Source organism: Athene noctua, chromosome 1 (assembly GCF_965140245.1).
Source record: "Athene noctua chromosome 1, bAthNoc1.hap1.1, whole genome shotgun sequence".
NCBI lineage: Eukaryota > Metazoa > Chordata > Aves > Strigiformes > Strigidae > Athene > Athene noctua.
Window position 1 is genome coordinate 93,717,366 of NC_134037.1, and position 10,518 is coordinate 93,727,883.

At 52.7% G+C, this 10,518-nt stretch overlaps 1 protein-coding gene across 1 annotated transcript; it reads left to right on the plus strand.

The window, feature by feature from the left end:
- The first annotated feature begins 66 nt into the window (after positions 1 to 66).
- On the plus strand, positions 67 to 10,023 carry POLH (DNA polymerase eta). The gene is made up of 10 exons (XM_074896967.1): positions 67 to 243; positions 318 to 452; positions 542 to 759; positions 1,152 to 1,321; positions 4,600 to 4,703; positions 5,753 to 5,872; positions 6,480 to 6,603; positions 7,262 to 7,327; positions 8,016 to 8,179; positions 9,015 to 10,023. The coding sequence occupies exons 1-10, from the start codon at positions 107 to 109 to the stop codon at positions 9,874 to 9,876; spliced, it is 2,100 nt and encodes a 699-aa protein (XP_074753068.1). The 5' UTR covers positions 67 to 106; the 3' UTR covers positions 9,877 to 10,023.
- Positions 10,024 to 10,518: the final 495 nt, after the last annotated feature.

The following is a 10,518-nucleotide window of genomic DNA, read 5'->3' on the forward strand; positions in this document are numbered from 1 at the left end:
CGTGCCCCGCGCGGGGGTGGCGGGAAGGCCAAGGGCGGGGCGCTCCGCTCCGCTCCGCTCCGCTCCGCTCCGCTCCGCTCCACCGCGGCGGTCGGTCAGCGGCGGGATGGCGCGGGGCCGGGAGCGCGTGGTGGCCCTGGTGGACATGGACTGCTTCTTCATGCAGGTGGAGCAGCGCCTCGACCCGCAGCTGCGCGGCCGGCCCTGCGCCGTGGTGCAGTACACCGAGTGGCAGGGTGGCGGGTAGGTGCCTCCCTCCCTCCCCTCCCCGCCGGGCCGGGCCGCTCCTGCCCCGCAGCACCCTCCGTCTCTTGCAGGATCATCGCGGTGAGCTACGAGGCGCGCGCCTTCGGCGTGTCCCGCGGGATGTGGGCGTCGGAGGCGCGGGCGCTGTGCCCCGAGCTGGCGCTGGCGCGGGTACCCCAGGCGCGGGGCAAGGCCGACCTCACCCGGTGAGCGGGGCCGGCGGGTGGGCCTGCGGTGGCGGGGGGGGGCGCCTCAGGCGGGGCGGCGCCCTGAGGCTGTGCCCGCCGCCCGGCAGGTACCGGGAGGCCAGCGCGGAGGTGATGAAGGTGCTGTCGCGCTTCGCCGCCATCGAGCGGGCCAGCATCGACGAGGCGTACCTGGACTTGACGGGCAGCGCGCGGGAGCGGCTGCGAGCCCTGCGCGGGCGCCCCCTGGCGGCCACGATGCTGCCCACCACCTTCGTCCAGGGGCTGCCCGGCGAGCCGGGTCCCGGCCCCCAGCCCGGCGGGAAGGGTACGCACCGGCCCCGGCACGGGGTGGCCCCGCGGGGCTTCGGCCCCCGGGACCGGCGCTTTGCGTACTGCGGCGGGGCGGCTCCGACGGCTTCGCTTTGTGGCGGTACCGCGCAGCGAGAAAGGAGTCCAGTGCTGCCACCGCCTGGCCCCCTCTGCTGTCCTGCTCCGTCGGTAACGCTCCCTGTACGTCGGTAGAGGTAAAGGGCGGGCTGCTTGATCTCCCCCGAAGCAAGAGCGTGCTAAACGGGGTCTCCGTTTTCCCTAGTGAGCTGCTTTTAAGGTGCCCGCTTCTGGTCCTTGCTGTGGGCACGCCATTGCCGATGCTACTGGTCTCTTTGCTGGGCTCAGCAAGAAATGCCCATGTCGATGCCCTTTGTGTCCCTTTTCTAGAGGAGCTGCGGCAACGTGGCTTGCACGAGTGGCTGGCGTCGCTGTCTTTTGATAACCCTGATTGTCCTGACCTGCAGCTGACCATGGGTGCAGTAATTGTAGAAGAAATGAGGGTGGCTGTAGAAGCAGCCACTGGATTCAGGTGTTCAGCTGGGATTTCGCACAACAAGGTACGTGTGTAACACATCAGTCTGATTTCTTCTGAGTAGCAAGTCAGAATGTGCTGTAGACACTCTCCTTATGCACTATTAAGTCTCCTGTAGAAGATGCTGAGTGGAGAATACAGCCATATGTGAGCACACCTTCAGGGAAATTATAGGACATCTGGAAAGGGGAGGAGTTTTTCTCCCAGAGATGTGGCCTATGCAGTCAGCACTCAATTGATTTACTGCCTGGATTTCTGGTGTACCCTAATGAGTTGGCTCCCTAGGAAGAAAAGGGTTTTAAGTCCCACAGGAGGGTTTTGTTTGAAAAAACATGACCTTAAAGCAGGAAACCTCCACCATGAGTTTTCAACAACGGTGGCTGTAGCCATGGAATGGGTTTTACTGATACAAATTCCCAACAGCTTGGAGGAAGAACAACACCAGTTTGGGGCACTGAGGTGAGTCGGGTTGCTTTTCCTCTTTCTGGTCAATCAGACTTTACACCCACTGGCCACGCTTTGGGTGATGCTCAGCCAGCTGCTGAGAGCAGCCGTGGGAGCACTTCGTGCATGACAGCAGCTGCAGAAACAAACGGACTTTGATGCTGCAGCTATGAAGGGTTTCCTGCTGGGTGAAATGCAGGGTGGTTTACCAAGAGCACCTAGCACTTGTTTCTTTGCAAAAGGGACTCACAGACAGCTGTGACTTTAAAAATGCAGGCTCTGGCTAAAGAAGGAAAAGGATAAAGACTAAATGGGTGCTTTGGAACTTAAGGAAGATAAATTTCACCTTAGATTGCTGCAGAAACCACTGGAACTATTACCAGCTGTACATGGGTACCAGAGCTGGTTCTGCACTGGCTCACCTTGAAACTAGAGCAGTCTGTGCAGCAGAAATTTGCTGAGGAAGATCACTGGTGTAGAAATGTCCAGTGGAAGGGATGTTCAAGTTGCCTTTTTGGTATCTTTAATCAAGAATAACAGAGAACATCCCTGCTACGCCTAGCAGCATCTCCCAGCTTCCATTTTCTATGCCAGCATTCTTTTGTTTGTTTGCTTTATTTTTTTTTTTAAAGGGAGTAAGGAAATTGTGATGTACTGTGCTGTCCCTGAAGAACTGTATATCTATACCAGCAAGCACAATGCAGAGATTACCAGGGCTTACATGTGGTTGTGCAGAACAGGCTACAGTGCTTCCACAGCCAGCTCACCTCTGTAGGTACAAATCTTCTCTGCAAAGAATGAAACAAGTGCTAGGTGCTCTTGGTAAGCCACCCTGCATTTCACCCAGCAGGAAACCCTTCATAGCTGCAGCATCAAAGTCCGTTTGTTTCTGCAGCTGCTGTCATGCACGAAGTGCTCCCATGGCTGCTCTCAGCAGCTGGCTGAGCATCACCCAAAGCGTGGCCAGTGGGTGTAAAGTCTGATTGACCAGAAAGAGGAAAAGCAACCCGACTCACCTCAGTGCCCCAAACTGGTATTTTCTTCCTCCAAGCTGCTGGGAATTTGTGTCAGTAAAACCCATTCCATGGCTACAGCCACTGTTGTTGAAAACTCAAGGTGGAGGTTTCCTGCTTTAAGGTCATGTTTTTTCAAACAAAACTCTCCTGTGGGACTTAAACCCCTTTTCTTCCCAGTCAGCTTACTCATTAGAGTACACCAGGAACCCAGCTGATAAGCGAGACCAAATAATTGAATGAGCTCTTTGGAAGCACTTGGAGGATAACAGCATGGTTTTATCAAGAACCATTCATACTAAACTAATTTATTTGCCCTCTTTGACAGTATAAGTAGCCTAATGTACAGGGGAAACTGCACATGCAAGGTGTTCACCTGTAGGTTTCTAATGCACCTCACCAAGTTTCAAAAGCTGACGATGACACCCTAGCAAAGCACAACATGTCTGAGGTTATCTGAAAGGCATGCATCTAGCTGAAGAAAATCTTACCGTTTTCCGTAATGATTTTGTTCACTGAGTTGCGCTCAAATTGGGATGTTTAGAGTGGGATCCTGGGGGCATCTGTCTGAGGTTTGCTAAGAGCTGTTATTTTTACTGAAGCCTATAGAGAGGGAACAGTTGTAGGAATTCAGGTGCTGCTAAGCACAGGTAGGGCTCAGGGCCTGGCTGAGAAAGTTCTGGGAGGTGAAATTAGAGCTGAAAATTCTGGGCTTAGAAAAGCCCAGAAACAGTCTGAAATCACCAAGTAGTGCGTCTTATGCTCTCCACTGACTGTTTTTGTGGTTTATAGGAAAAAAGCAACCAGCAGGCTTTTGGCTAAGTCGCAGTAAGTGAAGTAGTAGCCTGGAGTTATTGTGGACAAGCAGCAGGATGAGTCAGTAATATGAATGCTCTTGAAGAAATGGCAAATCCTCTTACAGCCTGTGTAGATCAGAGAAGGTGTCAGAAAAAAGTAAATTATTTCTCCCCATGAAGTCTCAGTGATTGGTTCAGCTTGTAGCACTTCACTTTATGAACACTGTGGGTAAACTTGGAAGAGCCTCCAGTGAAACAAGAATTGGACATCTGGAAAATGACCGGATATGAAAAATTGAAGGAAAGGAATCCACTTTGTCTAGAAAAGAGTGAGAACATATGTACGCCTGTAAGACAGGCTTTGAATAAAGATCATAGCTCAATAGGCAGGAAAAAATTTTCCTTAGTGATAGGATGTGTGGTAAAGCACTGAAAGAGAAAATTGTTAACTTGTTCAAAAAAACCCCCAAACACCCAGCTAAATGTATTTCAAGCTGACCTGTGTGGTTTTGATCCTGCAGTAGATTAGAGTGTGAGAAAAAGCTGTATAGCAGGTAGGCTGGAGTGGAGAACATCCCTTCCAGACTATCAACACTAGCAATTCTGTATTTTGCAGGTTCCTTTTGCAGCATTATGCTGCTGTGGACCTCACAGAGAGAAGATTAAAGTAGTGACATTGAGAAAAAGTGAGGCAAACACAGAAGATGGAGCAAGACATAGTGGAGAAATAGCCTGGGGAGGATTATGGGGATGCTCTGGAAGCTCTAGCATGCTTGCCTGATGGAAAACAAAGCCAACCAGAACAAGTGATAGATCCAGATGTCCTAAGCTGCCTGGAGCAGGAACTGGAAGTCTGGAAGCAGCAGTGCTTTCAGAGTACCCAGCCAGCGGGTGCCAAGTCCCAAGGTGGGCACTACCTGGGAGCAAGCAGCGGTGCAGCCTGCATGTCCTTCCTAGCAGCTATTCGAAAGGCAGCTCTCAGAGGTGATACAGTACCAGGGATTAGGTAGTTTATAATAACAGGGTTTCCGCCCTCTTCTGTGTTACAGACGCTGGCAAAACTGGCCTGTGGGTTAAACAAGCCCAACCGCCAGACACTAATATCTTCACGATTTGTCCCGCAGCTCTTCAGCCAACTGCCTGTCAGCAGTATGTAAGTACTGAGGAGCTGCCTGCTTTTGTACAGCTTGGGGCTCAGGCTGAGCTGCTCTGTGTCAAGAGCATGTATGTGAAATGCCGGTGCTGTGCTTCCACAGTCCAGGCTGTTATCAGGAAGAGAGCCCTGTTTGTCTTCACTGTTGTACTTGCTCCTGTTGGTTTGTTGTCATCTCTTGTGTGAGCAGAACTAAAATGACCTGGGGATAGGAAGCTGTTCCTGGCCACCTCGACAGAGAGCAATTTGATGCTGATAGCAACAGCAAAGGCTTTCAACTCTACAGTAACTGCTCACTGATGCTTGTAAGAAATGGAGAGGAAATCCTGTCAGTAATCCCTCACAGCTCTGAGTGACAGGTTAGGAGAAACATGCTCAGGAGCTGCAGCCCTGCCAGTGAAGGGACTCAAAGAGCCTGTAGCATCCCATGGGCAGCTTTTCTCTGGGCAGAGCTGTGCTCAGGACGGCTGCTGGGGTGCATAGGTATAAGCCAGGAGCACCTGTGGGCAGGGAGGCCGTAGCTTTGCCCCAGTGTGAGTGACAGTGCTGTGCTCCCAGAGAGCAGATGCGGATTGGTTTTGAGCATCCACACTGTGCACAAGTACTTTTCCTGGTGCAGGGAAGAGTAACCAGCATCACTGCTCCAGAGGAATGGATCCCTGGTCCTGCTCTCCAGATCTGCATGGCTGCTCTCTGCCTTCAGTGTCTCACTAGGGATGGAGAGGGGGGTGTGTGGGGAAGGGTCCTCTCTCTGTAGGAGGAAGTAGGGAGTGTGTGAGGCATTCTTCAGAGCATGGTTTGGGATCGTGTTTTGAAGGTGGAGCTGAGGGATGAGACTGAAACTGGGTGAGCGAAAGAGCAGTTCCCATTTCAACTCCTCTGAGCAGAAGAGCTGTTATGTACCAAGTGTTCCCTTTTGTCCTGCTAGTTCCTGACTGCTTCTGGCTGCCCTGATCTTGGGACAGCTGCTGCAAGAAGACCTGGCATAGTCTCCAACTGATGCTTCGTTTCTGTTTTTTCTCTTTTCCTTCTTTTTTAATTTGCCATAGCCGTAACCTGGGAGGCAAGCTTGGCACTGCCATCACAGACATCCTGGGAGTAGAGTACATTGGGCAGCTGACAGAGTTCAGTGAGACAGAGCTCCAGACTCACTTTGGAGACAAAACTGGGTAATGATAAACCACTCACCACAACTTGGCTCTTGGCAGGAACTGAGACTTCCTTTCAGTCACAGGTTGTTCTGCTGAGATCAGGAAGGTTGGAAGGTAAAACTTCAGTGACATCTTTGAGAAGTGTGGTCAGGCCCACAAACAGGTTTCCAGTTTCACCTGCTCCCAGGCACCCTCCCCAGGGTAATGTTTTGCCTGCCAGCCAGCTCCTCTGTCTTCCCCTACAGTGTCTAAGGAGCGGGACAGGCTGTGGAAAGGCTCCCTGCAGGCTGAGAAGCAGGCAGGCTTGACAGTCTCATTTCAGAGGAAATGACAAGGCTGGATTGGAGCCTGGAATACCACATCTGGGCCCAGAGCGGTGGTTGGGATGCCCTGCAGACTGGTGAACTGTTGCCACTTCAGGAGAAGAGGCGGAGGAGCTGTGCTGACAGGCAGTTGTGGCCTGAAGGAAGCCTGCCTGTAGAGCTGCGGCTGCAGAGCTGGGGAGGAGAGGCAGTCACAGCTTGCACAGAGCTGAAAACACAGCTCAGCAGCAGGCTGACTTGCTGCCCAGTGATGCCTGCCTGTTTGTGGCTGCTTTACCTCATGCTTCCTCTGTGGCTTTCAGGTCCTGGCTTTATGACTTGTGCAGAGGAATTGAAGATGAACCTGTCAAAAACCGGTACCTGCCTCAGTCCATTGGCTGCAGCAAGAACTTCCCTGGGAGGACAGCCCTGGCCACACAGAAGGAGGTAGGATAAGCCTTCCGGTACAAGGTTTGGCCTTTTTACTGGAGAAGATGAGAATGCTAAAAGCCTTTTAGCCAAGACGTAATTTGCAAAACTACTGTTTTTCTGTGTCACGGTGCCCTGAAACTCAGCCTAGAGGCTCAGTGGGAGGAGGTGGTTTTGGACCCCAGAAATTAGGGAAATCCCTGTTTGACAGAAATGTATTGACCAACTCCTGCACAGAGAGGTCCAACCTTGTAATATCCACAAGCAAAACTGTGGGCCTGTGCTGCTCACAGTGCCAAGCTTCAAGGGCTTGGTTGCTAGAAAGAATGTAACTAGCTCAAAGAAAGAGGGAGGATGCTCCTTACCTGTTAGCTGGGGAGAGGTTCCCACAGAGCTGTAGGGAGATGTAAAAAGAGATCCAGGGCAGGGGACCCAGATTACTTGGCAAAGTCTAGTAGTAATGCTGCAGGACTTGTATGGTATCTACACTGCCTTGCCTCCAGCATCAAATCCTCACCTGGGATGATTTTCTGCAGGAGTACTTCAGATATGAGGCCTCATGATAGTCTGTGTCTGATCTCCCTCCAGCATTCCCCAGTGTGCGGAGCGTTGCTCTGGCCTGGCGGCAGTGCTGCGAGCAGAACCCCAACCTGTCTGTTACCACTGTTTTGTCCAGGTGCAACACTGGCTCCTGCAGCTGGCCTTGGAGCTGGAATCCAGACTTATCAAGGACAGGAGCCAGGTAAAGAGGAGAGGCACAAGGACAGCGTTCTCCCTGTTGGCCTTCAGGAAGCCGTGCGGCGTCTTTGCAGCATGAGCTCTTTGCGGGAGGCTGAGGGTGGTGTGTGCTGGGGGAGGAAATCTGCTCGCCCTCAGATGTGTGCCTGTGTGCTAAGGTGCCCCAAGCAGAGGTGTGCAGGAGCCTGGCCAGGAGGGATGGTTTTGACCCAGAACAATGCAGGGCTAAGGACGCTCCTTGTCCTGTGATTCAGGATGCAGGGACCTGAAAGCCCCTGCCCCTTCATCCTGTTGCATTGCTGCTCCCCTGCAAGCCCTCTGCCAATGCAGCTCTGCCTGTGCTGTGGGCTGTGAGAGGAAGTGATACGCTCAAATCCGGATGGTAGACTGCAGGCCAGGGGGAGGTTAATCTGCTAACTTCATCACTGCAGAGGGCCAAGAAAAAGTGTGCAGCTGCCTTTGAAGGAAAGCAAGGACTAACTGCTTCCTGTCCTGTGTGGCACAGCTGTACAAGCACCTGCTGTTCTGTATCCCATCCCTTGGAGATCAGGCCGGGCAGGACAAGCTGCCATCTCTTAAACAGTAGCATTGGGAGGCAGTAGCTGATAGTCTGGGGTTCTGGGTGCTGAGAAGGTCTCCTTGGCCTTTCCTGCAGATGTGGCTTGAACCACAGCCACGTCTTCTCTCTGCAGAACCACCGAGTGGCCAAGCAGCTGATGGTGGTCATCCGCATGCCAGGTAACATCCGGGTGTCCCGCTTTTGCGCTCTGTCCCGCTATGATGCCCAGAAGATGTGCAACGACGCCTTTGCCCTCATCCAAAACTGCAACGTGGCTGGGGCTCACCAGGCAGCCTGGTGAGTGTGGGAAGAAGGGGTTCACGTCCCTGTCAGGTGGTGTTCTGCTGCGGTGGGTGCAGGATGAGCCAGGGACTTGACAGAAAGGAACTAGAGTGTTATGCCGACAGGCAGGAAAAGTGATCCCGGGCACAGTGGAGTGCTGCGACCTCCACTTGTTAGCGGTACGACAGCCGTGAGAGTCTGGCCTCACATCTGGCAAGACACCTCTGACTTCTTTGCTTGGAGCTGATGATTGCTACTCACAGGGGAATGTCCAGCAGGAGTGAGGCAGTCCTTGCCCTGCTGGGCTAGAGAAGCTAGCTAGGCCTTGCTCTTCTACCCTAAAGATAAGAGTGTGTTTTGAGAGGAGGCTGTTGGGACAGGAAGGAAAACTAAGCTCCCCTATGCAACGTTACTTGCTTTGTGCTCTGCAGTGAAGGCTAAGGCACAGTTAAGGCAAGAAGGTCCTGCCCGTTAGGCTCCAACAAGGCTGCTGCTCCTTTAAGACCCTCTCACCTTGCCTGGGAGTCTCACAGCAGCTTGGGCCTGTGGTGGACTGAAAGTCCAGGCTGACAGCTGCCTCCCCCTGCTCCAGTGTGCTTTCCTTTTGGAAATGCTGTTCTGGGAAGAGGTTTTCTGCTCTGCCCAGCACAGCCTCTTCCGTGAGGCTGTTCTGGAGGTAGCAATACTAATACTTTGTCAGAGGAAACATCTCTACTACCCATTGCCAGATACCTGGACTGCAGTTCTGTCCCCTGCCTGTGAACATTCTATGTTGGTTAAAGCCTTACCTCCAAAAGACTTCTTGCTTCCCAGGCTGATGTCTGAGCTGATGTTGGTCTGTCTTTCATAGGTCTCCACCGCTCATATCTGTGCTTCTCTCAGCAAACAAGTTCTCTGAGCCTGCCACGCTCCTCTCTGCAGGCATCGCCACCTTCCTGACAAGTGACACCCAGACTGATGGCACTGCCACCACCAGCCAAAACACCACGTCTTCTACTAAGAGGCCCAGGGTCAAGTTCTTCAGGAGCCCAAGCAAAGAGGTTAGGCAGAAGTCAGCTAATGCTATTGAGTCATTCTTCCAAAAGGCAACAGAAATGCAGCAGTCGCAGATGGCAGCAGCAGCCAGCCTGCCCGCTGCTACCACAGCAGGGTCACCTGTGCCCAGCTCCCCAGAGCCCCCAGAGACAGATGGTGGTGGACTGGCCTCTGTACGGCGTGACCTGGAGTCCCCTGCGAAGCAGAGTCCCAGGAATGGGAGCCCTACTTCTCCTTACGAGAGGCTTCCCTGTGAAAAGCTGCTGTCTGATGTTACACAAACACCCTTAACTCCACCCAGCTCCAGGACCCTTCTGAAATTAGAGCCAGCTCTGGAGGGAAATGAGCAGAATTTGCCACCCTCTCCTGAGCTCGCACCGCTTCTTCCTGCCTCGCCGGGGGACCAGCAGCGCTGTGAGAAGTGCGGTCAGCTTGTGCTGGTATGGGAATTCCCAGAGCACTTGGACTACCACTTTGCTCTGGAGCTGCAAAGCTCCTTCCTCGAGCCCAGCGCTCCCATGGCTCCAGCAGCAGCTCCCAGCCCAGAGGCTGCAGCTTCCAGGTCTCCTGCCAAGGCAAAATCCAAGCCCAAGACTCCAGCAGCATCTAGTGCAAAACGACCCAGAGAAGGTGTGACAAGAACTTTGGATTTTTTCTTTAAGCGCTCACCTCCTTAACTCCCAGCTATGCTGGGAGGTTTTTAGATAATCAGTGTTTTTAAAGAATCAAGTGTTTTTTAAATACGGTTAAAAGTTTTTATATTGCCTGACAGTTTTAATGCAGAAGAGTCTAATAAATTATCTCTATCCCAAGTCTAAGAGGAACTGGACCTCACGAACTGTGTGTGATGCTGGATGTATCCAGTTTAGCTGGTGGCAGCTAGTGTGCCTCCCCTGCTTGGTGCTACTAGGAGCTGTATTGTATTCTCTCTCACCTATGCCTCCTGCCATGGGCATTTCCATAGCATCACTCCTCAGTCATTCCGTTCCTATGGCTTTCTCTTCTTCCGGTAAAAGCAGGCACTGTAAGCATAGCGGCTTATCCCAGGGCCTTTCCAGCCAAGCCTCAGCTTGAACCCCTATCCAGTCACTTCATATGAAGCCCTCGGCTCAGGGTGGTTCTCTGGCTGCAGTTGCAGGCCTTGCCTTCACTGTGTAACTTACAGATGGTAGCTTAGCCCTGTGATTCCTTCTCCCCTCCACCTGGAAGACAGATTTTTATCCTTGCCACGTCAGGATTTTTGTTGTAGACTGTTTGGCAGTTCCCTGTGTGCAGCAGCCTTGCGTAGTGCTTATCACCAGCTCTGGAGTGCACAAGAC

Bases quoted from the DNA above. Each gene is read 5' to 3' on its own strand.
- POLH (XM_074896967.1), top strand. From the start codon at position 107: ATGGCGCGGGGCCGGGAGCGCGTGGTGGCCCTGGTGGACATGGACTGC. The intron at 244-317 runs GTAGGTGCCTCC...CGTCTCTTGCAG, and splicing joins ACCGAGTGGCAGGGTGGCGG to GATCATCGCGGTGAGCTACG. The intron at 453-541 runs GTGAGCGGGGCC...GCCGCCCGGCAG, and splicing joins GGCAAGGCCGACCTCACCCG to GTACCGGGAGGCCAGCGCGG.